This window comes from Varroa jacobsoni, unplaced genomic scaffold (assembly GCF_002532875.2).
Source record: "Varroa jacobsoni isolate VJ856 unplaced genomic scaffold, vjacob_1.0 scaffold_1125, whole genome shotgun sequence".
NCBI lineage: Eukaryota > Metazoa > Arthropoda > Arachnida > Mesostigmata > Varroidae > Varroa > Varroa jacobsoni.
The window spans coordinates 39,564-67,339 of NW_019214027.1; the positions used below are offsets into that span (position 1 = coordinate 39,564).

Sequence of the window (27,776 nt, forward strand, 5' to 3'; positions counted from 1 at the left end):
TATATGCTCGATATTCCTTATGAGCATAACAAGTCCATCCATATTCCCTGTTAGATTCGTCGAACGGCGTTCGGGAAATACTTACCGATTCTACGGTTTAAAAGGTCCTGTCGCGACAAAACTCTGCAAGAATGTCTTACTCTTACTTGTTTTGGAAGCAACATCGCAGTCTGACGTCTCTGCAATAGCACAAACCCACATTACCAAAATTTACTGAAACTAATATTACCCCTCTGAAACAGCAGGTACCGTTTCATTAAGTACTTTGTAGAATAGGTAAAATAGAAGTCAATACCTCGGTACTAATTATTCTTGTTTAACCGCTGCTGTTCGAATAAGCTACATGGGAAACCATGCAACCCACGTTTCCAGTTACACAGCACTCGTTTTTCACAAACTTACGACCTGTTACGTTAATTATCTCTTGACACAGCCATAAAGCGTGGACAAATCTAGCTGAAGACTTCCTCAGACCTATTCTTCCTCGTAAACTCCCATCTAAATCTAGAAACCATTAATAGCGTTTAATCCCGCGAGACCTTTGATGATTGATTGATTGATTTGATTTGGTTTAAATACTTCTAGGTATTGTCAACTAATATAACGCAGTTCGGTGTCTAGCAGATTTGCTCTACACCCGCTTACGATGACTAACCGAAATCATTAGTCAATAATTGTCGCTAACTTAAATTTGTTTCATGCGAGTTACGGTCTATGTATGTCCTGATGTCTATGGTGGGCGAAAATGACTCATTAATAATTTCTCTCTCTTTCGCGTGCTTTAGGCTGGTGTCGGGACTCACCTGCGCTTTAATGCAGCTACGCAGAGTCTAAAATAGGAATACTCTCATACTAGCCATAATTATATCGCACAGATCGTTTAATGTACATTGCATCGACCCGAGTTATGGTTCTGTTATAACCTCAGTCTTATCCACGTTTAGTTCTATCTAATTCTCTATGAATTTGGCTAACAGATACAGCACAAACTGATTTACCTCTTTTCCTTATACCATAGATCGGTTGAGTGTACGATACATATACTCGGCATTGATAAATAACGCTTTCTAATCTTGCATAACTCACTTCCTGTGTATTGAATAATCTCGGATCTGGCAGGTTATTCAGGAAAATGCCTACGGCATAACTCGCCTCACTTCAGCGCGCCGCTGAAGCCCGCGAAAGCCAGGCTAACATTGCTAAATGTCATGTTTGTTTTCAAGAGTTTTTTGGTTATCCAGCCTGCGGGCATTACTCGACTTATCTGGATTTTTTTCCAACAGACCTATGAAACGATATAATAACGATATACCATTTTTCAACATCCCACATTCATGGTGACTACGATATGTTCAAAGAGCGTATTTACAACCTACAACTAAGTTCTTGCAACTCAAACGAATCAGTTAACGGATCCTTGAAGATCAATCTACGGTTAATCTATGAGCATTATAAGCTAGTAGAAATAGCGAAATTTGTCATCGTCAGTTCTTTGTATGATTACGCATTTTAGCGGGATTGGCCTTTAGAACTGAATGTGCAAGTATACCTTTAACGCCGTTTTTGATGCGCAAAGTATAAATACTATTGAGGCCCCTAGTGTCTCTCTAACTTTCCTCTCTGGAAGTAGACGCATTAAGACTAGTGTAAGTTAAGATGGAAGATTAAGTCTATTTGGACTTGGTAGGAAGCCAGCGGAGGAAATAATAAATATGAGCAGAAAGTTGTTTATTTATTCTTATATAAAAAAAAAAGATAAAAAAAGAATTTATTAGCAAAATTATTTCATATGTAAAATGTCTCTCTTAACTACTTTTATTCTTTTTTTTGTAGCCTTGAATGTATGAATGTAAAAAATGAAGCTTTGAAAGTGCTAAAATTAAAATTTTAAAATAATTTTTATTATCATAATACTACTACTAACATAATTTACTATTATAATAATACTACTAATATAATAGTAAATTATGTTAGTAGTAGTATTACGATAGTAAAAATTAAAATTTTAATTTATTTAATGTTCTGCAATTCTGTTTGTAGCTAATCGTACGGCCAAAGTTATAGGACGTATGAAGTTTCTAATAGTTTGAATTAAAACTATAAAAGAAGCTGAAAAAATTGGTGTTCCTGGTGGCATCGAATGTCTTCACATTTGATAATCAAAAAAATTAACCTACTCAAATAATATTATTGATAATCGCCGTTCAAGTGCCGCAATTATGTAGTGATATGGTTGCTCCACTTTATCGGCTACCATTCATACATGCTCATACATACATGCTGACAGAAAAGCCATATCCCACTCTGATTTTAATGCATGATCTGCATATCACAGTTTTATTTGAGCTGCCTTCGTGTTAAAGATACTGAATCTCTTCTTTAACATATTATTCTTAAGTGTGTAATATCAGCGCAGTAATCTCATGTGCGCAGATGCATTGACAAACGAGAAAATTTGCCCCGCTTGTATAACATAAGGTTTTATAATTACTCAATATTACAGAACTACATTCGTGGTCGCAGAAGCTTCGGTGCAGCTTTTCCGTTCATAGTGCGCAAACTGCCAATACGATTGAAAATCAACAATCCTGATGCACGCTCGATAGTATCCAAGGGAACCTGCAAACGAACACACGCATAACAGAAATAAAAAAACATAAGCCTAGGTTTTCCAGCCAGGTCAACAAATGATAAATTAACACGTGCAGTGTTCAAGAGACTTAGTAGACGAGGATACATTTCTCAGTCGACGCTGTCAAAACCATGGCGCGGTACTGCCTAAAAAAAGTAAAACTAAAAATACGATTATATTTTCTGTCTTCATATTATTGTTGTTCTCAATTTTTCCCTATGTTCAGTGTTACCATGAATGCTTCTAGAGGAGTTGTGTCATCGATAACTTCGTTGGGCATGACATACGCCTCCATATCCATTTCTCCATTATCGGTTTCGCCTACAACAACCTGCAACAAAATAGTTAACGCATTTTAGCCAACAATAATTATCAAATATATACATACATATATAAAGATGGATTCTCATAGCCAGTAAAAGCCGACGAATCATTAAGGTGCCAACTAACTCTATGATACAAGTATATAAGAGTGAACATTCAACACAAATATTCATCTGCCGAATGGGACTTATATATAATCAGGTAGTACCTTGAAAAAATGAGTGGGCACAGCAACATGGTTGGCTCCAATAACCTGATAGTGAACGTAGAGCTTCCCATCAGCCTCACAACTGTCCATCGCACGATACAATGAATGATGCATTAATATAAATGAAAGAAAAACTTCAGCAGAGCTAGTTTAGTCAAGTAGGGCTGAGACGAAGCCTTTTTTGTTATTTAAAAAAAAAAAAAGAAAAAAAAAAAGCAGATTTTTTTGTCTAAAAAGTTTTGTGGATGTTCGATATCTTTGAACAAAGTGAACGAATTTCCATACTTACTATTGAAATAGTGGTGACAAATATTACTGGAGATATTCAATTAGCTTATTCGTAAAGATTTAGCAATATAATGAAACTAAAGCAAAATAGATGTTTGCAATGCAGTGACTATTTGTTCTTTCTAATGATCATACCGGGGTAAATATAACGGGCCTGTGCACACGTAAACGCTTGTATATTTTCTGGTTAACTGTCTCACATGGCTTTCTAACCGCTCCCACGAATCGCGATTAAAACCTTTCCCAACCTGCGAAACGATAGAGGAAATTGTTATTTACGAATACACCCACCAACAACACATCAATTGCATCTCGTCCTACACGAATATCAGGCGAATCGAACATTCTATGAATTAAGGTACCAGCAAAATTCACCAATCGGATAAAAGATATCTACGTAACGCCTTTTGCTGCAAAGAGTACCAAATATAATGTCTGAGTTTCACACTTGATCACTATGGCAGCTTCCTAACTTCTGGCCCACACAACGAAAAAACAAAACCACCCAGAAACGTTAAATTACCGGATCACTTCAGTCGAATCAACGTGAAATTATTTTGCACAAATCAAGCTAAGTAGTTTACCAGATTACCTTGAGTGAAAATTGCATGCCTAAATCTTCGCCTTTCCTCTATGGGCTTACTTGAGGGGCCATGTTACTGTAGAAGAAAGTGTCATTCATATCTTTCTGAGTGCGACGATGGTTTCCCGCTGCTGCAAGGTGGCCCCGATCAAAGCCAGATCGCGCGTAATCAGCAACACCCGAGCGAAAATACGGGTGAATCTGTGAAAAAAAATTCATGTATGAGAAAATAATCATAATAAAAGCCGTGCTACAAATAGCCGTTGTGCCTACCTTCAAACAACGTTTGAGCTTGGTTATTATCCCCTTAGTTATTAGAAAAAGTTATTTCCATACATCTTTTTGCAGTAATTTTCAAATATTAAGAACGAAAGGTTAAACCTGGCCAGCTCCACAGCTACCTGCTGGTATTGTAACAAGAGGTAACCGTGGAGTTCGGGCTGCTATTAAGGAAGATACCTGAAACGTGTCTTTATCATTTACACGAAGGGGCATCGAATTAAAGCAGAAAGCATACATGCCCGCGATGCGAGTTTTACTAAACCCGAAAATGTTTAATATCAAAATCGGCTGTTAATAGGTTTTATGGGACTTTATATGCGCACAACAAAACCGGTCAAACACTCTGTACATCTCACGCAATTTTTGTGTTAAAAGACAGTCATAGGTCATCGAAGATTACAACTATATAAGTACGATAGGTCTTCTACGCTAATACACATTATGTTATATATTAAATAGGCCGACAAAAAATTGTTTTCTATGAACACCATATATCGCTCAACGGCGGCGAAGTTACTATGGCTTCCACTAATCTGAGAGCCGGCAACATTGAGAGTCTGAACAGAAAAATTCGTGACAAGATTGTATAGCGTAAAAAACACCAAAGTGTGCTTCAACAAGACCAGAGAGCGAAGAAGATTTGGGAGAATGAAGGCTTTAATTGGGTTAAATGCGTACAGCCTGGTCTTCGTGGAATTCGCATTTCGTACGAGAGACCTCTTCGATGCTTCTTAGGTTCTCCTTTGTGAGATGCTCCATCACCCAGTTAGCCGTACGATTACGTTTGTCATATGACAGAACGTAGTCAGACAGGTATCGAATATTATCCGTTCCCGGAAAACCCAATCGCATAACTTCTCTGCAAAAAATACAAATTCATTGAAATCATAATCAAATAAATCATTCAAAACATCGGGTGCGATTTGATGAATAATAGCTTTATGTTATGGGTATGTCTATACAGATCGTGTAAGTATGAATTGCGTGATCCATGAATTGCTTTGCAGACGCAGAATAAGAAATTAGCAAGATAAGATATAACGGAATTGATTGCAAAGTTTCCTTTATCCTATACATGTTCGGCATTTTATAATGGCTACATACGTTATTCTCTGCGTAGTCTCTAACTGAGGACTGTACGTTTGTGGCAAAGGGTCTGCCGCTTTCACGCGTACCAGCACGCCATTATTTTGCCGGAGAACTTCCGTAGCTGCTGCGCCAATTGCTGCCCCAGCTAGGCCAGCCATCATAGGTACTCGCAACCGTTTCAACATACCGTCTACGCACATGGGGGGATATTAATTGATTATATATATATATTGAGCTAAAATCAATAACATTTACAATCGGTCAATTACTCAAATTAGATTAAAACTAATCGCCGAAATAATTTTGCTAAAGCGAAGCTACCCTTAATTAACACAATGTTCTTTTTGTTTTTTTTTTTTTAATTTTTCATTTGAAAGCTTTATTGATCTTTTTTTGTCACTTAAAATTAAATCTATCTCTGCCACAGGACGAAAGATCAAATATAATGTAATATAATCATGCTTACACAAGTTTGACGAGCTTAACTTCACAAGACGCTTCCGAAATTATCGGATCGCCTATAAAAGAACGCCTTCCTGTGGCACTGCAAAAAAATACGATGTCCGTTTAAAAGTGAAAAAAAGCAACCAAATGATGCTCTCTAGGTGCATCAACTGGTCATTTTAGATAATAGCTTGATGTTCGATAGACATAGTTACATTCGTTCGTGCTTCGATTATCACACATCCTTCGAATGAGGCTAGCTAGATTAGCTTACGTCGAAATTTTTTTTACACACACTGATTATAACTTAATTGTGCACTGCAGTTTGCATTTACTCGAATTCAAATTTTTTTCTTACATAACAGACTCTTTCTCCCAACGACCTAGCCTAGCAAATTAAAATCAGCAAGATTTTCGCTCATATTTAGACTTCTAAGAGCCGAAAGAGCAGATCGCACCCTGTTTTTCCCTCTCCTTTATCTAGTCAGCACTCTGTAGGCAGATGTTTTAGAAACCTGGCTTTCTCTTGTTTAACTGTTTGTTCTATAAAAACAAAGCTCGTAAACATTGGTGCTAGCCAGTCTATTATGCAATGATTATTTCAATGATTGCCTTTGAGCTACACGCAAAATAGCTTTGTACATATTCTATTAGAGTGACGTTCGACCCTTGGATTGCGTCGGGCATCTAGGCCACAGCTATCGACAATATTATGTAGCTACGACGAATAGTGAATGAAGCATTGCCAGCGCTGTTAAACGCTCAACAGTCAGGTTTCCGGCGAACGGCCGGATTATCCCATGAAAATCGCACATAGATACGCATACACACACCATAGACATATAGACGACAGCCGCAATGTGACAATATCTACAGATTCTCCGTGAAACCTGTTATGAGCTTGGCTTGTACAATCCAACTAGGAGAACCTGTTCCGGCCGCGAAGTTAAGTGTAAGTTTTTAGGTTGTCGTTATCTGCCTTCGTTGAGAACAGGTTGTTATGTCGTCTTAGGAACTAACTGAAAAAAATGAGCAGTAGTGATATTCCTAATGGATACAGTGCACTGTGACTAGTTAGTGAGTAATCGTCAGGTAATTGTGCCGTACCCTAATCTTGACTACTACACACTCTAGTTTAATATTGTTATGAGCTAGCTTTGTCTTCACGCTGAAGTAATGTCTAACGTACCAGACGTAACACATTTTAGGCTACATATTTCGGTACCGTGCCGGTCTCCAGCGCACTACTTTTTCTTCCCTACAACATGTATACCTCGATCAGGTGTGCCAAACCGCCAATTGCAGATAGTGATAAACCAACGGCATGACGTTTCCATCTATCCAAAAATATCCAGATGAAACTTGTGACGGTAGCAAACGCAGTTTGGGCGTGCAGCGCTAATTGCTCCAATCTCCACCTGGATTAGTCAACAGACTGTAAGAGCGCATTGTATTTTTGAGTCAATGACAAGTTCAAGCAGCCGCGTGTGACACGAGAACGAAGAGAGGAGACAGACTAAGATGTATCTATCTATACACGTACTAAAGCTCCAATGTTTTAAGCTTGTGTAAATATTTGCTCGCAATACTACCCCGTCAGTTGTGCAAAGCAGTGGATTTTATTAATAAACAGCAATGTAGAAAAGTTAGATTAGGCAGATGACGTCTCAATTATTGATTGCTAATAGAGGCCGACACCAAGCGAAATGAAGGTCGATAGATAATATAGTTTCGACAGCGGCCTAATGTAAAAGCAATTTCCTGGTCAGTACTGTGAACAACTATAATTTGTTTTAATATATATATATATATATATATATATATATACGTTTAACTATAATAATGTTTCGTGGAGTCCTTCTTCAAATTAGTTCCCTTGGTAAATAGTTAAGAAAAAAGTGGAATCTTGATATACGGATGTGCTTAATTAAATCAGAGTATGATTTACAGCTCATCTGGTTTTATACTACTATCGGAGGCAATAAATCCCTGGTTCTTTTCAAATGTTATCATATGGATCGATATAGGAACCGTCAATGGAACGTCGAGTACGATTAGAAGTAACATGATCAGATACCTTGGTATTAGTAATCGTACGAGCTAATTGCTTCGAATGTTATTTACCTATTCAGAGCGGGGTAGTACTATTTCGGGCAGTGATAGTCCCGTATGTACATATTTAAGGCAGCCAACGCTGTGCCCGTGTTGATTGGTGAATGAGTCATCCGATTGTTATCACAATGTTTTTTTTAGATATATATGTATTTACTTTTGCTTAAGGCAATCTTTCATGAAACAAACAGTTTTCGTTACCTGAGTATTGCGAAGTTATATGGTACACGAAATTTACCAAAGAATGAGTGTATGTGAGGCTCATCTTCGCCACTACCAGTAGCAATATAGACTATTTTTGTGTCTGCCAGACCTGTTTATCCATGGCTTACAAGGCGTTTGATGAAGCACGTGTTGACGTCAGTACCTTTTGCCTACTACGTGGCAACTACTCACCTATAGGACAGGTAAAAATAATAATCGAAACAATTTACAATGCTTCTACCCTATTATAGTGTGAGTTCTCAATCGAAGCGACAGTATCCGTAAATACGTTAGGTGGATCATTTGAGGCCGTGCATCCCCAAGAAGCTATTTGCTTCTACATAAACACAAAGATTACCGATTCCCAGATTCGAATTTAGAGTGGAATCGTTTGGGTATGTGGGTTTTCAGTAGGCATCTCTAATGATTGTAATACTACTAATGAGTCCGTATTATTCTCCTTAGCCCTATTATCCTCCCATAGCCTTTCACGTACATATATCGTGAATAGCCATTATCTAGGTAGTTTATGAACAACTCTAATCCACAAGATTCACCATACTGAACTGCATTCATTACAATCAACATGTTCCTTCGTTTTCGAAAAGTAATATAGGTTTAGTTGTTTAGTATCTATATAAAACGAGTAGCTATTTCGGCCAACAGTAGAGCAACTTGAACGTGCTTTATCTCATTACACATGTACTAGAGCGATGCAGGATTGTGTGCTAGCGACCGTTGGCTTTTTCAGCCAGAGACAATTTTTTTTTGGATTTTCTCCGACAGAACTGTCGTTAGCTATCAATACGTAATCACTTCAGGAACCTTTTGACGTGCTAAGACTGTTGAAGACAACGTTCTTATTCTATGCCTCGCCGTTAATAAACCAATTGGTAAAGATGAGTCGCGTAATCTGCTTGATGAAATTCGTATAATGTGAAAAAAAAAAACAGCATTATTATTTTATCGTAGGCGCACTGTAAGAGACAAACAGCAGACTGATTATTTATTTTTCTTGTAAGAATAATGAGGTGGAGTCGGTGAATTTCAATGCTCAGTCTTAGATTTTTCAGACAAAAGTAAAATTCACCGTCGCTACGTATAATGAGCTTAATTGTTCAAGGTTTATTGATAGTGTCTATCTGTTACAGCACTGACCGGTTAGGCCCGCAATTTGGAGTGATGAACATGTCGGACCAGGACGTGGCAGGCAGCTCCAAGCAGGCCATTCCTGTAGGTGCCCTTTATATTTGCCGGCAGTTTCTGCTGATGATTACGAAATTTGGCACGGTTTTAATGAAGTTTGCAATAAGCCGAGTAGCTTTTTAAAATTAGCAAAGGATTTTAATTGCATTTTCTATCTAGGTACTTAAAAGTAAGAATTGGTGAATAAAAATAATACAACTTATATTCATGTGTACATAATAATAAATAACTTAATAATATTTGTTTTTTCAGTTAGAGGAGCAGGACTATGATGGATTGTTGCAATATTGCAAACGTCAATTTCTGCTGCTCCAGAAGACAAAGGCCAAATTTGATGGTAAGTTTCGCATTATCACGGAATATTGTAGTAACGATCAACTATTATATTACTATAGGTACATTTTGTCTTAGACAAACATTGTTTGTTGCGTCAAAGTATTTTGAGCTATGCACTTCTCGAGCTTCTTATTAAAGCCTCAAAAGAGTAATATTGGAGAAAAACAAGAACCTTATTGAATTTGAGTTTGAAATTGGCTGCTATTTGTATAATAGACGGAATTTTACTGAGATTAATAATTGTATGATCTGTGTACTAATAAATAGCTTTGTTTGATTGAACTCTAGAAGAAGAGCGTAAATATATCTTTCGATGCTACCGTGTCTTTGCTTTATTTATCTACCAACACCGATGTACCTACAGAAACATTTTCAGTATCATACTCAATTGTGGGGCTATTGAAATGCTTATTTCCTATCATATAAAGGAAGTAGACATTTCCGTTAAGAGTGTTTCTGTCGATTGAAAATAACAACATTTCAGAGCAAAAAAAGGAGCGCGAGAACGCTGAATCCCAACTACGGGCACAGCTGGAAGAGATCTCTGAAGAGCGCGATAAACTTAGAACTAAACTCGAAGAGGACAGGAACCAGCAGGCTCAGCATATTGAGGTATCTCTACTACTCACCTATGTTTACCTATGTACGAAATACTAACGTAATTGAATGTTCCAAAGAGATTGCGTGGTACCCTAGAAATCATACCGTATGTAGCGGTAAGAAAATACAATTTTCACAACGAATATGGAAAGAAACAGTGTCCTTCAGGAAATTGTCTAGATACTTGTACAGATTCACGTTCATAAACGAGTTTTAGAAGCCAAACATTGAATTTATAGTTGTACTCGGCAATGGTTTGGCCATACCAAATATAACAGACGTCTACATCGCCCCATATCAAATCAATCTTATTATGGAAACACTTAATATGCTATGCAAGAAAGGGATGCTGTTCAAAAGAGTCAGAAAAGCAAATTCTTAGATGAATTGAAGGTCCCCAAAGAGCCCACTTAAAATTTGTTTCTTGGCATGTTTCAAAAATTGCTCGTTTCAGTAATATGCAAAATTTTTATGTCCAGCAGCTTAAAGTTTGATCGGTCAGTTAACATCTTATACAAAATAAAGCTCGTTGTCCATCGTTTTTAGTTTTGTTAGTTAACTGCTGGATAAGATTTAGAAAAATATTGATAACAACGTACCAGTATCTACTTGTGGGGGGGGGGGGTGTTTATAGGAGCTGGAAGCTCGTAATGCCTCGTTGGAAAACGAACTCAAGCAAATCGGAGACACCAGCAGTTCAGGGAAGAAAGACCCGGTTGATGAGCTTAGTGAAGCAACGAATGAGCTCAATCTGCTTCGTGAAGAAAAGCGGGAACTGCTTGAGAAATTGGATTCTCTTGAGTCAGCCCGGGACGCTGCACTCGAACTCGAAAAACGAATGGCACAGGTACGACAGAGCAAGTCTAGTTTTAGGTGATCCACTTTAGACAGGATGTTTTGTCAATGTGAAGAAAATAGCATAGTGAATTATAAGCCCGTCAAGTATTTGTGCGTCGAAGTATACTAATAAGAATTTTGCAGGGCAATTTTTACATGCCACTTTTGCCGAAAACATTGTCTCTAACATATTGAATTTCGTAGAGCCGTATATAAAGTGACGCCATTTTTCAAAAGTTGACCAGTTGTTCTATCTAAGGCTATCTGCAGAAGCAACCATTGGACAGAGGCACTAAATAGCGAGGGTAAGTTACAACCGTTTCCACCGGAAGCGAACACGCAAGGTTCTCATCCACCTTAACTATTCTTGTGTAAATAATTGGACGACCCAACACTACCTTTAAGGAAATGACAACCATGTAGGTCGAAAGACTAACTCAGGCTAGTCTGGAGGGTTCAATTAACTTTTCCTGTTAAGCCTGAAATGTTTATCGTCGATAATCAGAATAGTCTTCGTCCGATTACCAACAATTCAATAGGTGTCGAAGTGAAAAAGCAAACGTCGAAAGCCTTAGAGTTGCATTTTATACCTGCTGTGACCTTTTTTCACTGCGTTAAAGTTCTAGCAGAAAAGCCCAGTAGCCCAAGGGAGCATTTGCGGTTTCCAGCAAACGTTTTCGGACATCTTTGTACGAATTTATTAGATTTGAAGTTAGAGATAATGTATTTGAAATTGTGGCGTGGCACAGTTTTGTCGGTGAAGGTAAATAGTATATTGTTTATTTTAATAACATTTTAAGTGTTCTAATATTTCAATTGGATTACTTTCTATCGCATGAATATGATGGCAGTTTAACGTTTATGCAACAACAAACCAAAGGTAATCAAGCATTAAAATCGTGTCGTCATAAAATATAAAGTTCAAGATTAAAATCCAAGCTCGAAGTTAATTGGCCGAAATTCATCATCTATTTTCTTTAGAGTATATAAACCGGTACCTTGGCTTGCTAGCATCTTTCGAAATTGTCATTGCAATTTTGTTAATTATATCTTATCCTATTTTCACGACAGGGTTAAATGTAATTACACCAGGACGAAAAAATGATCATTACAGATACATATTCGTCACAATGGCTGTTATCATAGCCATTCCATATTTGTAATGAAGTACAACCAAGACATTATCTACAAAGATATATATATATATATATATATATATAAGTAATAGAGCAATGTTTTATCTTTTTTGCCTGGTAGGCCCTTGACGACAATCGGTCCTTGCGAAGTCAATTGGATGAAGCGTTAGAAATGTTAAAGGCGTTACCTGCAAGCGACGGAACCTTTTCATCGGAAGGTGTCTCTGTTATAAAAGAAAATCATTCAGAGAGAAATGAGCTTACTTTGAAGGATGATGCTAAAAAGCTTCTCGAGGAAGTTGAGTTACCTGATAAACTCAAGGAGGTCAATGATAAGCTACTGCAGGCTGAAGAGCAACTAAAACAGGTTCGTTACTTTACTGCAAGTGACTCAAGCTTATGACTAATGAAAACATACATATTCAGCATAATATAGTATATACATGCTTAATAAATGGTCTCCATCTATATTTCAAAGCGGTTGATAAAATGGCAGTGCAAATCACGTTGTGGTCAAGGCAAAATAGTTTCTTTCATAAATGGTTCTAAACTTTGTTTCTTCATCCTTCAAACGCATAAACTATTTAACCTAAGGTCTTTGCAAGGCTTCTCGATGAAGTGAATTCGAGATTGCTGTTAAGGTGTTTTTTACTGTTGATAGATTACCTATGCTAAGAGTATTTAATATTTCATAAATTTCTTGTCTGTTCGAATGAGTTCCATGTATCATGGGTTGGGACTTCGATGTGAACGCTGTGGGCGGAAAAAGAAGGGTAGAGTGGAGACCGCCTTTTCTCATGAAAAAAATGAAAAATCTATTAAAAATAATTAAAATTCTCGCGTCCAGACCAGCATTTATCTTTTGTGACCTTTTTCAGATGGAAGATGAGAAAATGGAGTGGCAAGCTCGAGAAACAGCCACTAGGTGTCGTGTGGAAGAATTGGAGAGCAATGTTCAGGTGTTGACCGCTGACCTAGATAATGATAGGCAGCACATTTGTACCCTGACAGAAGCTCTTGAGACAGCCGAGCGTGCAGAAACTAATGCCAAAAACAGGTGAATACTGGGCTACTTCAAAAGACGAATATTGGAGTTAGATCTGTTTCTTTTTTTTATTATTACTTGTTTTTAGTACTGTGGATTGAGGAATTAGCCGATCTCGCCAGCCCATTTTCCGTATTAGTTAGCCGCAATCCAAAGAGGCGCTTTGTGTGTTTAATACGTTCCTCGCCAAAGCGTCTCCCTTACTTCACCTGCCGTGCGACGGGGTGGCAATTCCTTCGTACCATTGTAAAGAAAGAGCGTGACTTTCTATGTCGCGTATCTATCCTTAATAAAAGTAAACGCTCTGCATTCTCGTGGCGTGTGATGAGCTGTGTCCTCGAGACCCGCTGTACACGGCTATATGAAGAGACCTTGCCAACGGTGTCATCTGGATCTCAAGTGTTAAAAAATTTCTTCACAGCCGCACAGGATACAAAGAGTCCAAGTATCGTGTTCCATTCTTTCTGCCACATAACCATGATTGTACCACCCGCGCATCCGCTGTCGGGTCAACCCACAAGATATACAAGAAATACACTAGGCTACCATTCATTGTTATTATGCGTACGACGTTTTTATTAGTTCCTTTTAAGGAACCTGCGTATACGTGTGCGTTTATCGAGGGTCTGGGATTCATTCATTTAAGTAAATGCATTCAGTTAGCTAATTACTAATTTACTTTCCCTGTTACTACTCTGTCTTCATTCTCTAGCCTGCAGCGCTTACAGAGTCGGGTGGACGAACTGATCTCGTCTTTGGCAATTTCATGCGGAATCATCTTTTCAACTTCAGACCAGCAGATCGAACGATTCTCCCGGCTTTGTCTCGACACCCTCCTGGCTCTCGTCGAGCTTAGCCCTCCAACACCTCTTTTGTTCGATGAGCTCTCCACTGGCCTTAAGGCCATCAGCGACGACTTCGTTCGGTGTGATCAACGCAAGGTCGAAGCACAGGAAAGTCTGCGTGAAGCAATTGTTAAACTCAATGATGCGCTTGACGAAGCCGATACACTCAGAGCAGAGGTGAAACAGCTAATACGACTCAAAGAATCTACAACATTTATAAAGTTTTACTATTGCATATTTAAATTCAGGGTCGATTCGATTCTGCTGTCATCCTGTTTATGTAAATACGCGTAGGTCACAACTCAGCATGCAGTTGGCATCTATATTCTCAAAAACATATTTCGAATCATGTGTTCACATATATACCTGATGTTTTTACATATTGTGCTATATTCTGTACAAGGAGATGCTGTGCTGTCTAAAGAGATAGATCCCCGTTTGGCTATACGGCCTATTACAGGTTGACAGTGTTCGATGTGCACTTGAAGCCGAAAAGAAGCTCAGGGAAGAGGTAGAACGACGTTCTCTTGAAGCTGCGGATGAATGTGATATTCTCCGATCGACAACCACGGCACTTACGAACCAACTGGAAGAAGCGCAGGTGCACCTTTCGCAGTTGTTAATGGACGGAGAAGCTGCTGATAACGGCCATGAACCTGAAGTTAATTCAACCGATGATGACAAAAATTCCTCGGATGACGCCCGTGTCGGTCAACAAATCTCGGCGTTTAGAGAACAGTAGGAGACTAATTCACGCTTGTCATCTTAAAGCACTTAAACACTGTATATCAATAAAATCTTATTTAGTCACCTTTCCTACTAGCAGTTAAAAATTTCCTATATACAGGTCAACAACACAATGAGTTAATATCAGAGAGAGTATATAAAATAATTTAAAACACTTTGTGTCGTTTGGTCTGCATGAGTATTGTTGAGTTTATAAAACTCGTTTGAAAAATTTGCCAGGTGTCCTAAAAGATGATATCAAAGGGTGACGTGTCGCATTATGTTTATCACAATTTCCCTCGTATCTGCAGCACCAGCATGTAGCGCTAGGCTCCTGAAATCCTAGGAGCTTGCGATGGTCCTATGGTGGAACCTATGTAGGCAAAATAAGTAATGATATACTTGTTTACCGGTCTGTCGCATTTCTTTCGTTGTTTTTCACGTTAGCCGAAACAGAGAAATCCCTATCAACCTTCGCGAACTTTTTTCTCAGTTTCTGAGGTTTTTCTTAAAAGCTTTTGTTATTGGGAGTTCAGAGCGACGCCGTAGGTTTTCGGGGAGCAGTGGTGGGTCGGCTAGAAGATACCCGAGGTGACTTCATACTACGATGTGCAGTTGCAGCGCCTTCAGTGCCACTTGAGGAGGTTCTCCTCTGTAAGATTTTCCACAAATAACGCATATTCCATGCGTTGCGATCGAACAAACAGGGAGCGATTGCGAGAGACAAGCGATGAGGCGATTTGATTGCCCAAGTGGCCAAGACTGCCCTCCTGCCTTTTTCGGTGAGCCACATAGAGCAACTTCTGCCATTCGTGGAGAAGAGCAGCCCCAAGTATAGAAATCGAGTTACACTAGGAAGAGGTTCATTTGGGGAGAGACGAGGTATTAGTCGTCGCTCTCATGCCTCTATTTCTGAATTTAATGGCCTCGGTTTTTGGTCAGATTTACGGTTCGGTTCAAATCTGTAGCTGAAGCGTCGAGCCGAACTAGAGCTAACTGCATTTTGAACCTGCTCAATTCATATATCACTGCGTTGCCTGCATACACGATGACGGCTCTCTTATTCGATCAGGGAGGCCCTTTAGCATTTTATCAGAAACAATGATAACGGAAAATATTATTAAACCTAGTTGAATTTGACCAGACCGATGCGATTTCCAAAACAGATAACATCTAAAACCTTGAAGGAACGACAGTGCGTTCTTCGCACATATTTATTGACTTTATCCTAGAATTTTCATTTCGAGAAAGATGCGTAATGTAAGTATGATTACTGTTACGGTGTTTAGATAGTAGTTCTGTATCTGTTTGCAGAATTAACTCTTTACAAGTCGAATTAGAGAGAGAGCGATCGCTGCGAGAAGCTGCGGAACGCGATAGCTGTTCGCTGACAGCCGAACTAACAAAAGCGCAGGAGGCGGCTTCAGACATTGCAAAAATGACAAGCGACACTTCCAAAGAGAAAGAAGCAGAATTACAGAGACTGTTAATGGATCTAAAAAACAGTCAAGATCAGGTTGAAACTCTCACCAAAGAAGTCTCACAGGAACGAATTCACGTGCAAGTGTTAAAACAGCAAATAGTATGTGGTCTATTTTAATGCCACTAATTAATTTATGTCGTATACTGCATGCTAGTGAATGTCAGCAAAGAAAGCTATAACAAGTAAAAAGAATATTAACATAAGCTCGGGTATTTATCTAAGTTATCTCTAACTTAGATTTTAGGAAACCTTGTAAAGAACAGTTATGGGCAGCTACTTTGTCTTAGTGGACACAACTTTGCACGACAAATGGTATGTTTTAATCTTCCAGGAAGAGAAGTCAGACCTCCTTGAGAGATTTCGCGATACAGCGGATAACATGGTTGAGCGTATAAACAGGTAAGTGAAATGGTTTCCCATATCGCAGCTACATAATATAACGCAAAGTTCACACGAGAGAACCGAATACGACAGTGTTATATGCGCCGCACGTTTAAATATACCAATAGTAGGAACTACAGGAAGCATTTTCGTTTGCTGTACTTCACAAGTTTTCATGAGGACTAAACTAACTAGGCCCAGTTGTCTCGTGGGCTTCCTTTTATGTGACCTTATTATAGATACCTTAAGCTTTCAATGTACACAGAGCAGGGGCCGGTAGTCAGCCACAGGTTGAAATCCTCCCAGAATCTTTCACATGTTCAGCTTTTATAATATACAACCAGTAGTTTCATTACCTGATACTAATAGGTTGTTCATGTTGTTTTCAGTGACACTTTCTCAAATCCAGACGATGGCTGCAGCGTTTTTCATTGTTTGTTAAGAAACCTTGAGGATTTGGTCAAGGATTTCTCAAAAGCACCGGATGTCGAAAATAAAATAGCCGACATGAAAGTATCGGAGAATTCCGAAAGGTAACTTCATAAAAGATAACGGATATCTTTCAAGTAATATTATCTAAATTTCCACTGTCGTCCTGAATATCGAACCCCCATTATTAAGTGAGCACACACAAGAGATGGCTTAGGAGTTAATAAAATTTTGAGTGATATTTTTTGTTTTTCAGATACATGCGAAACATATTGCAATGTCTCTTGAACACAGTTCGAACGCTGGAAACCCAAAATAACCCTTCAGAGTCAGTCAAAAAACAAGATAATATTCTTTTGATTCAAACATCTTCATTGCCTGATCAGAATGGGAATGGAGAGTTACCATGTGAGAGCACAATAATTAGCGTCAAAGATGCGGAAATTCAGGAGAGGGATGAGAAAATTGTGAAACTTAAAAGTCTACTTGTCAAAATGAAGAAAGAACATGCAGCGCTAAAGAAAGAACTTGTAGCGCTTAAGTCTTCGCAGCAACAGCCAGCACCAAATATTTTGGCCAATAACATTCAGGTAAATCAGTTTAATTTTTTTCTTAAGATCAAACTAGTATATAAACACTAGTATATAAACACTAGTATAGGCTGATGATAATTCTCATTCTATTATCTACTTTTCTATATGTTTTGAATTTAGTAAGAAAGTGATTAAAGACGCGAGTCGACACCTTTTAAATGTCATCTAGTATATTTTAACATAACTCTAGCTTAACGGGAATAGGATCATACCCAAATGTACTGCACCGTCCATGCATACGCTTTGTCTTTTTATGATCTGGACACCTTTGTGCTAGGTTAGTATGACTATAGCCTAGATATTATTTTATTAGGAAAACAAATTTATATTTGCAACGTATTTCAGAGCCTTCAAACAGAATATGATAAAGCAGTCGATGATCTGGAAGCTGAGAGAAAATTAAGCAGAGAGTTGCAAAAGAAAATTGCCCAAACAGTGGATCGAGTAGCTGAAATGGAACTTATAAGTTCACAGCTGGAAAATGACAAACGACAGCTCCTTGCTAAGGTACACACACACAGCTCGTGATATCGCGTGATGATTTTACAGGAAAGACATACACTTCTATCAACCCTATTACATCTTATTGAACCAAAAAGTTACGTCGATGATGATAGTGTTATGAAGTAGCCATTTCGCCGAAAAGGTCGACTTAAGTAAGACTATTATGTAACAGGTCGAACAGGTTGAACACTCTGCAGAAGATGCTGCACACGCCAAAGCAGAAGCCGAAGCCCAAGTGTTGGTGGTGACGAATGAACTAGAAAAAGCTCGAACTGAAATGGATCGTTTGCGGCAGGAGCTTAGTCAACAAATACAGAATGTTACGGGTTTGCAGGTAAAACACAGCTCCGTCGGTCGCTTGTTATGTTTTCATTGTTTTTTTACAATCGTTTTAAGGAATCCACACACGTGAAAGTTAACGGGGCGCTAATACTGCAGTATCACCCATCTGGCTTTGGCTTGCATAGGTTGAGATGTCAGTTCTTCAGCAACAGGTTGAATTGGGACGATCCGCTATTGACGAAGCCCAGCAAGTGAGCGAACGGAGTAAACGGCTAGAACAAGAAGCGAGGGAGGCTCGAGATCAACTTGAGACGTTGGTAACGAGCAAAGCTCACCTCGAACTTCGTTTGGCCGACGCCGAACGCAGGGCGGCTGAGGTAGAGCAGTTGCGAAATTGCTATGATCAGCTCAGTGACGCAAAGTCGGAATTAGCCATACGAGTAACAGATGCGATGCGGCGACTTGAGGAGTCGGAGAGTAAAGCCGCAGAGTTGGCCTCGCAACTCGCCGACGAAGAACAGGCGTTGAAGGTGTCGCAGCTACAGGTTGCAGAAAAAGTTCAAGAGGTCCAGGAACTGCAGAACTTACTGCAGAGTCAAAAAGACTCACAAACTAGATTAGTGCGTACTCTTGAAAGTAAAGCGGCGTCTTTGAAGAGAGATTATGCCACGGTGAAACTTGAGCTCGATGAGTCGAAAAAGGAGTTTGAAGCGTACAAAATCAAAGCTCACTCCATGATTAGAATCGTAAGTTTTTTCCGTCTAATTTTTTAAGGGACGTAATAATTTTCAACCATAAAATAAGCTGTTCCTGTTTGTCACTGAAAGAAGGCATACACAACTGATCACAAATTGCGATATCCACATTTATTCAATTCTATAGGTCTTTTTTATGTCAATTTGTTTATATTACTGTGGTCGTTTTTAAGCTGTTGAGTCATCTAATTGCTGAACATTTACTCTAATCATAACAAAACTTTACTGAATATGGCCGAAATGATAGCTTGAAACTAAATTTGGAACCACATCTAGGCTTGAACCCTCCAGTGTATTTTAAAACCAGTCACCTGCCCTAACTTTGATCACATAGACGCTAAATCAGACCTCTGTTATTGCAGAAAGAAAAACCGGAGAGGAAAAACGAATTGATTGATAACAGTATTATTACATCGTTAAAGGTAAGAAAACGCCCTAGGGGCCAAATCAGTTAACTCTAGTTTGCGTTTTTACAGTTCTCACGTAGAAGTAGAGAAATCTGAACGGCATGACAAAGTCTACAATATTTATCGACGAACTAACATATGTTCGCAATATATTTTCGCCACTTACGTCTACAGCTGAAGATTGATGAGTTGACCCAAGAATTAAGCGTGTCAAAGACAGAGTTAGAGGCAACTCAGGAACAACTTTCTCGACTGCAAGATCGTTATGACAGTTTGCAGAAGGATATAGGCCAGCGTAATCAAGAATTTAAAATAAAACTGGCAATGGTTCTCGAAGAACGAGAGAAAAAAGTTCGTGAGGAGATGTTGAGACAGGAAACATCCAAATTAGAAGAAGCAGTCGCGCGCCATAAAGACGAGCTGATGCGCAAGGAGCAAGCTCAAAAGACCATGGTCCAAATTTTGGAAGATAAACTCGTTGAGGTTCGTTTGTACAGTTAGCCCTAATCTGTTAAAATACTTCCTTTAAACAAATGTGTTGTTTCTTACTTACTCCTAACATAACTTAGTCTAACTTTTCCAATCCAATTTTTCAATCAATGTCATTTTGTTGTGGTTTGAACTTGACCTTGAGCCTTTACGTGTCTATAATATTAATCGCTATTTGTTTCATATGTTTTCATCCTCTTCAATTGCTATAGCGATGTGAAATCAAAATATTAAAAGTCCTAACCTTTTTTTTGGATCTATTAGCACGTATGTTGAAACAATGATAATAATACACTATTTTATAATGATATCCTTCGGACCAGATGCGAACCGAACTTGAAGCAATTAGAGAGTTGAATCGAACCCGGGAGATGGCAGATCGGTCACCTGATCTTCATAATGTCAGCGGCAACGGTAAGTTGATAAAACATTAAAAGTCCCCGGCACAGTTGTGCTTAATACTGTTAGAATCCTTATTCATATTATTCCGCAGTTCAATCATCATATTCCACAGTTGTAGCTTATGTATCATGGTAGACACGCGTCTTTACATTACCATTAACTAAGTATTAAAACTAGGCATATAAAATAGAATTAGGGCAGTCTCACAGAATTGGTTATTACGTCAGACTTGCTATACCAAAACGGCTTATTCTGCTGAAATTCAAATGTAATAGAGGCAAACACGGTCAATTTGTATTTAAGAAAGCAGAATGTGTTTAGTTGGTGAATTTAGTAATACTTCTTTGTGTTTGCAATGATACTGGTATAATTTTCGGACCCTTGTAATGTTTTGCTAAGGAGGGTAGAAGATGCAAACAGTCGGCTTTACCTTACCGTTATTCATTGTAAAAGGCGGTACAGTTTTAAGCTGGTGTTTTTTTAATACTTCATCTTCTTAGATGTATTCCTGGAGCCGGTACGCCAACCAGGTGAAGGTTCCGATTGCACGGATACAGCCATAACCGTTCGGCCTCTACCGTTCGACGTGATACCAACCTCCGGTTTCCAACCTCTTGATAAATTGCTCGAGCATCAAGAGGTTCCATCATTCGAGACGTTTGAATCAGTAACTTCACGGCTCGAAGAAGCGATGAAACGTATCGATCACTTCACCGAGCTGCTCAATGAGAGCGAAGTCAATAATCTTCGGCTTAGCGAGCAGGTCCGCGTACTGAAGGAAGAGGTTCGTCGGCTCGAGCGAAATAAGGAACGCGACGAGCAGTTCGGCAACCTTGAGTACCTCAAGAACGTCGTGCTCAAGTACCTGACAATGCGATCAGAGCGGGAACGCCTCGTTCCGGTGCTTGTCACTATGCTGAAACTTAGTCCTGATGAAAAACGAACGCTTCAACAAGGCGAGCAGGGATGGGGCCTACTGCCGAAATTCCTATAATATCAATGTTAACAAGTGAAAAGATTATATATATATATATATATATATATATATAGTAGAAAGTTTTGCATAGGTGGTATCTACTGATACAAAAGCGATAGTTCGTCGGACGTGGAAGACCGATTGGGTGATATAATGTTAAAGGAAATCAGTTGAATAAATTCTTTATGTTTGTATATTATAAAGATATTTTAGATTTTGTTTTTGTTCAGGCTTTCATATTTCACTAAAAGTTTACCCTTGAATATTTTCTGATCTGTGAGTGTGACTCAATCATCAATTGTTCCAAGTACAAATCTCTGTATTACCTTAACACCAAGATCCAGCCAATTTTGTGAATCGTGTTTTCTCATTCTAAAAGGAATGAGTATGGAAACTTTCAATTGTGTCCGCGAAAATGCAGAACATATTCAAATTCAAAAACGATTGATAACATTTAATATTATGATAATACTGAACATTTGATGTCATGCCCATCTAGACCATCACAGATGCAGAGAAAAACAGAAGCAGCGAGAAGGCTGTCTCGCGAAGAGACCGTTGCTTATGCCTATGCCTAGTAGTTTTAACTAAATGTGTATTCTTTCCTGCCACATCATCATATTAAAAAGCAGGCAAGAAGTTAGTTAAGAACAGTCGAAAAAAATCGTGAATCTTTTGGCCATGTACCGATCTTAAATCAGCCAAGTTTTTTTTCCAATATAAGTTGATAGATGTTCTTAACCGAAGTGAACTTTAATTACAATGGCATTTTCTGCTTTATAGTGGTATAGATATTTGCACATTGCAATTATAATGAGAACTAAGAACTTACTTCTACGGATTGTAGTAATATAAATTTCTAGGTAAATAATAATGACACATTAATATTTCATAGGTTCGACCGTGATTTTAACGACAATCGTCCAGGTTATAAGTAGTGCAAATGGTAAGTCATTCACGTCTTTCTGTGGGGGAAAAGATACGCTTCTATTATGGCAACCGTCACGTAATGGCTAGTTTAGGCAGCACATCTCCATAACTGCGCCAAAGAATATTAGCCAGGCAATCCAACAGACTGCGCACGTCTCAACTGGTCTCTGGCTAAACTTGGCCATGCGAAATGGTCATGGACGTAACCATGGACCAGAGTGACGACGGGTGAGGCTGAAGAGAAGAGGCGACGTTCATTGCGCGTGACAACATGATCGAGCGTGGTTGTCCTGGAAAACGCTTGACTAGATCGCTTGGACTCTGCCATTATCACATGTATATACAAATATTGATTTCGCTATGCTTATGATGCAGACTTCTATCTACTAGCGTTTCTCGCGTTTGAACAAAACTAGGATCTTCTAAAGCTACTTTGTTCAACATCTGGGTCAACTACAAAGGCTGTCATTCGTTCCCCCAAAAACTGGACACAAACAACTCGAATGAACAGCAGAAGTTTGTTAAGACGACATTCGATCACAAACAGGTTTTCATGCTAACAAAGGAAGTTTCTTCGGAAGTAAGTCTGTCAGATGCCGATATAGGAGCAAGATATTACTGTTAGTAGGATATTACTGTTCAAGAAGAAGGGCTTTTCTTATCTATTTAATCATTACTTTTGTGTGGACGTGCAAATGTAAAGACTGCTTAATACGAGATAGAAATAATAAAAAAAACGACATCGAATTCCATCAAGAATGGTAAGCAAAGGTGCTTATCAGCTTTTTGTGATTTCACAGGCTGCAGGTTACAGATTGGCGAACTAATGTAACAATAAGCGCGACAAATACCGTACATAAACGTTAAGGGTATCATAAGTGCAAGCGTACGTTTAATAGCAGCACTTTCAATGCTGGAATAACGTCTTCGCCAAGGGCCTGAGTCCTAACGTTAATTCGAAAAATGCGACCTTTTTTAGACTTGCTATATTCTGAAGCTCTGCCTCGAATTTTTAAATTTAAAGCTTAAGCCTAGCCTACTTTTCTACAAGGGAAGAGAAATGCTTTGCAGTTGTTGCAAGTTGTGTTGGACGATCCTCTAGGTGCGGGCCATGTGAGGATGGTTGCGGCTGGGAACAGTCTCGATTCGCCGCTAAACTCGCGGCTTTTGAAATAAACCTGTTAACTTACCTTTGGCAAAATGACTTGTACTTAAAACAATCTAAAATAATAGTCATCGTCTCCTTTAACTATCCGCGACATCTGATCATTTGTCATGTGAGTTACATTAAGTTACACGTAAACATCTTCAACGGCTCCTATCCGGTGAGATGTTTGATAGACGTCTATCGCAATACTTTTTCCGATTACCTAGAAGGTTTGTAACAGTTGTAACTTGAAAAGTAGGTATAAGCAAGCAACTTTTCTCCAAAACATAAACATCTACTAGGGTTTTCTATGAATCGAAGAGAGGACAAAAAATAGATAACGAATTTCGATATTTTTTGAGAAAGAAAATGAAGAGCCTTGTACACGAACAGCAATGGTAACGCAATATTTGTCAAACTTATTTACGTACAGTTCATTATAATTAAACGTTTCGATACTCACGCCACTTCATACAATTAAGTACCATAGAGCGCAATCAGGCAGCTTACTCGATAAGACTCGCATCTAAAAGAACGTTTACGTCAGATGTTCTACCACTGGACGCGATGCTGTTCCTTATACATCTGTTGAAGAGACTACAATTGTTATCATGTTGTGTTTTTCGCTTCCCTCTAAATCCACATATAGCTTATTCAAACAAATGCTTTTTTGAGTCGATCAATATACAGTATCATTACTATTTACCGTGTTTAGAGTGGCATGCGTTCGATCGATCTCCATCTATTTTTCTTCGAGATAGCCCCAGCCCCCGTGCAGATTTAGAATGGTCCGCTTTCTTCGAAGACACGAATAAGTATACGGTTTGTCGAACCGAGCTTATGCTGAGATGCGACATGGCTAAGCTCCCGTTGAAGCTCTTCGTTTATGAGCGTTTCTGTCACAGGGCGGAAAAGAATGCGAGCGATAAACTGCTAGCAGCAAGAACACCAGTTACATGAGTGGTCCTAATAATCCTAATACTATGGCTGCTCTGGGCTGTCCTGGTCGTCTCCTTCATTTGTCGTGTTCGATGCTGCTTTTCTATCAAAAGTAGAAATACGCAACTATTAAGCCTAGCTATGTGTGTTTGGTGCGCTGTTGCTAACTCTGATAGTGACGATGGCGGCAAGCTTTCCTAACGGGTTGAAAAACTTTCCAAAGCGTTTACACACCGCGCGCCGTTGTGTCAGCGGTTTATTCTGTCCGTCCGACTGGAGCCAAAGTGTACCGTCGTTTGGACGATGATGCTCAAACGAGGCCCCTCGAACCGCTCTCGAATGTACCGGTAGCGTTTTGGCTCCCCTGATTCGCTTTAAGATCGCTCTGCTACTGCTGCTGTCGCCGCCGCCGTCGCTGTCGCTGTTGCTGTAGCTGCACCTTATGCTTTCGCCTTTTTGTGAGAGCATGTTCTGCTTTGGCAAAATAAGGCAACAACCGAGTACTGCCTTGACAGCTCGCACCTGACGGCAAAGCAGTTGCAGCCATAGCAAAGACCGCAGAAACAACACCAACAGCGGCAGTCCCAACAGCGGCGGTAATAAAGCAGTGAGAAAGAAAAGCAGGTGACGACCATCGGTCCTCGACCCTGAGTGCCTCGTGTGCACTCATGTGATGTGCGCTACTTATTGTAAGTTGCTGCCCTTGTGTCTGCCTGTCTCCGTATGTATATGTGTGCGTGTGGTAGATAGCTTCCCGAATCTGACGACAACACATCTTTTATAAAACACGGCGAGAAGGGCTTAGGAAACGAACATTTTGCTTGGCCCACCTGAATCCTGTCCTGCGATCCAGCGTTTGTTAGATTCATCACAGAAAGCCACAAAAACACTAACAGTGAAGGAACAAGCTTTACCAAATGTAGACCAACGCAAGGTGACGATCCCAGTCCTGCGTGCTTCATGTTCTATATACATGTATATAGAACCACTCCTGATACTCGTCTCATGCTCACGCAGGAATGAAGTTAGGGAGTCAGATGATCTCTAAACTGAATAGGAACAAGGGAAAAACAGCGATACGAGCTAATATCTACAATTGTTGAATGGCCGCATATACTGGGCAACGCCGTTGTGAGGAACTGCACGGAAATTAGAGAATCTGAAAATACGAAATTTACTCACACGTCTAGTCTGAACCATTACGTAAATGGCTGAAGTCAAATAGGACGCAAGATTTGTACCATCATTTTGACAGTTAACAAGCCACACCCCTTGCCTTCGGAGATAGACACTGCGATGGAAATGGCTTATTTAGTAAATACTCGTAGTATATATAATACGTCAAAATATATGTATAGTTCAGTTATTCGATCTTTTGTCTTTCCTTTCTTTTCTGGTTTGGCTCGCTCTAATGTCCAGGTTTGTTTATAGCTGTCGATTCGCTAGTTAAATTCAAAGGGGGTCTATGATTTTTTTGTTGGTATTCAAAAACGATGTGCTAAATCATCCACGATGGACCATGGTGAGTCTGCATTGGCGTACAGAAAGTACCAGGAACAGTTATTTGGGAAAATAAAATTGTTAGAAGGGATGCAGTGAAACGATTCGCTAAAATGGTTTCAGCCGCTGTATTATTGGCTGATAAGCGCTTTTTACTTCAAATAGGATCCATGTATAGGATGCAAGAAGTAAGTTACATGGATAAATCAATTATGTTTATATTTCGTTAACCAACGCTGGACACGTACTTCACACGACATATCCTTTGCCGATACCTTAAACCACAGACTCTTAAGTTCGTTCTCTCCATGTAGCGTATGTATATAATCGGCAATTAATCACATATGTCGGTATTATGTAAGGGAGGGTGGAGATGAGTTATGAAGAGTATCTCTTGGCCAAGATTTATCGTGATTGGTGTAGGTATTGACGAAGCAAATGAGGCTACGAGGTAGCCACTGCCCCACAGACTTTCCCATTTAAAGACACTTTATTTTTTTAATTAGTAATTAAAGATACTGCACATTACAGCATAGATCGTAAGGCTATTGATTTTCCATTACCGCTAATAGATAAACGATTTTTCCGCAAGAACAGCAACAAGTTCTGCTCGACAGGGGAATGGCGCTTTTTCACAAAACCCGTGTTCGTAATGGCCGCGACACAGTTTTGCAAAGATATATTTTCCGTCACTACTTCGTAGCTTTTTTGAGCTGTCCGGTATCTGTCTAAAGAAAACTAACTAATTTAAATCAATAATTTCCGAACGCTAAATGTTTATTCGATTTTCCCCGCTCTCTAAACTGGGCTTGCACCAACCAGTCCACTTAGCCGGGATGATTTGTTTGCTCTTCGGGAAGAAATGGCTCTGCGTCGTCTCTAGGCGATTGATAGCGTAATTAATGTCAATGGCACGCCATTTGACCTGCTTTTAGCCCAAGTGCTTCCCGGTCGATCCGAAAGCAGATCTTATGATAATAGATCTTAGCGGTGATCACCTGACTCAACCAGCTGGCTCAGCTGGGAAAGAGAGTAATACTGGACGACGGTGGCGCTATATGAGGCAAACAATTTTTAGCCTTTTCTCACTGGAACTTCGAGGAGGGCAACAATATGAACAGCGACGCCATCAGCAACAGAAACAGTATCGACGTTCATGGCTATCAAAGTTTCGTTTATAAACGCTGTGCATTTTCGATGTATCCGTTGGCTAATATTAGATATCCTTTTCGTAGGACATATTCGATAAACATGAACTTTAATGGAAGATGACTAAACGCGGGATTATTTTTCTAATTTCTGTTCCATTGAGCAAGCGAACAAGCTGCTGTAGTCAACACTAGGCGGACTGAGGCTGGTAAATCGACTCACGGGTTATTCGACAGGCAGATACTATAGCATGACAAAATGCAGATAGTATTTGGGGCACCGATACTGATGCAAACCAAAGTTGATATACGAAACGATACCTATTATTAAACAGTAAGAATATTATTAGATGAATCTGTAAAACAGAATGCACCACACATTTTCCCCATAAGATTGGAGTAGATTATGTAGTTTGGAAGTTGGATTTTTTACGAAGAATTCTAACAACAATTACAAATGTTTTACGTTAAACTAAGCTGATTTAGTATCGAAATAAGTATCTCTTGCTCGTTT

The 27,776-nt window shown here is 39.2% G+C and overlaps 2 protein-coding genes across 8 annotated transcripts; one reads left to right on the forward strand and one right to left on the reverse strand.

The window, feature by feature from the left end:
- Window positions 1–2,303: 2,303 nt before the first annotated feature.
- On the reverse strand, window positions 2,304–7,490 carry LOC111266893 (endonuclease G, mitochondrial). Of its 6 annotated transcripts, none has more exons than XM_022844749.2 (9): window positions 7,040–7,490; window positions 5,873–5,950; window positions 5,422–5,596; window positions 4,996–5,176; window positions 4,096–4,236; window positions 3,588–3,700; window positions 3,165–3,246; window positions 2,865–2,963; window positions 2,304–2,619 (listed from the first exon to the last, which is right to left on the reverse strand). In XM_022844749.2, the coding sequence occupies exons 3-9, from the start codon at window positions 5,589–5,591 to the stop codon at window positions 2,506–2,508; spliced, it is 900 nt and encodes a 299-aa protein (XP_022700484.1). In that variant the 5' UTR covers window positions 5,592–5,596; window positions 5,873–5,950; window positions 7,040–7,490; the 3' UTR covers window positions 2,304–2,505. The 6 variants fall into 6 exon arrangements, with proteins under 6 accessions (XP_022700484.1, XP_022700482.1, XP_022700483.1 ...); XM_022844747.2 differs by lacking the exon at window positions 7,040–7,490 and adding an exon at window positions 6,209–6,308; XM_022844748.1 differs by lacking the exon at window positions 7,040–7,490 and adding an exon at window positions 6,125–6,302.
- Window positions 6,555–21,805, forward strand: LOC111266892 (uncharacterized). Of its 2 annotated transcripts, XM_022844744.2 has the most exons (20): window positions 6,555–6,802; window positions 9,318–9,399; window positions 9,625–9,709; window positions 10,193–10,320; window positions 10,943–11,155; window positions 12,403–12,648; window positions 13,160–13,338; window positions 14,039–14,348; window positions 14,632–14,909; window positions 16,212–16,479; window positions 16,712–16,779; window positions 17,151–17,294; window positions 17,447–17,780; window positions 18,129–18,290; window positions 18,460–18,621; window positions 18,755–19,315; window positions 19,687–19,746; window positions 19,906–20,214; window positions 20,544–20,634; window positions 21,123–21,805. In XM_022844744.2, exons 2-20 carry the CDS (start codon window positions 9,349–9,351, stop codon window positions 21,614–21,616), a joined length of 4,143 nt encoding a protein of 1,380 aa, XP_022700479.1. In that variant the 5' UTR covers window positions 6,555–6,802; window positions 9,318–9,348; the 3' UTR covers window positions 21,617–21,805. The 2 variants fall into 2 exon arrangements, with proteins under 2 accessions (XP_022700479.1, XP_022700478.1); XM_022844743.2 differs by lacking the exon at window positions 9,318–9,399.
- Window positions 21,806–27,776: the final 5,971 nt, after the last annotated feature.

What these genes read in the sequence shown, in the direction of transcription:
- LOC111266893 (XM_022844749.2), bottom strand. Translation starts at nt 5,591, where the DNA reads ATGTTGAAACGGTTGCGAGTACCTATGATGGCTGGCCTAGCTGGGGCA. An exon ending in AATTCCACGAAGACCAGGCT is followed by an intron (nt 4,237 to 4,995) that starts GTACGCATTTAA and finishes TTTTTTTCACAG; the next exon opens with ATTCACCCGTATTTTCGCTC. An exon ending in GGCCCGTTATATTTACCCCG is followed by an intron (nt 3,247 to 3,587) that starts GTATGATCATTA and finishes TGCGATGGACAG; the next exon opens with TTGTGAGGCTGATGGGAAGC.
- LOC111266892 (XM_022844743.2), top strand. Translation starts at nt 6,746, where the DNA reads ATGAGCTTGGCTTGTACAATCCAACTAGGAGAACCTGTTCCGGCCGCG. An exon ending in TTTTGGCCAATAACATTCAG is followed by an intron (nt 17,781 to 18,128) that starts GTAAATCAGTTT and finishes AACGTATTTCAG; the next exon opens with AGCCTTCAAACAGAATATGA. An exon ending in CTCACTCCATGATTAGAATC is followed by an intron (nt 19,316 to 19,686) that starts GTAAGTTTTTTC and finishes CTGTTATTGCAG; the next exon opens with AAAGAAAAACCGGAGAGGAA.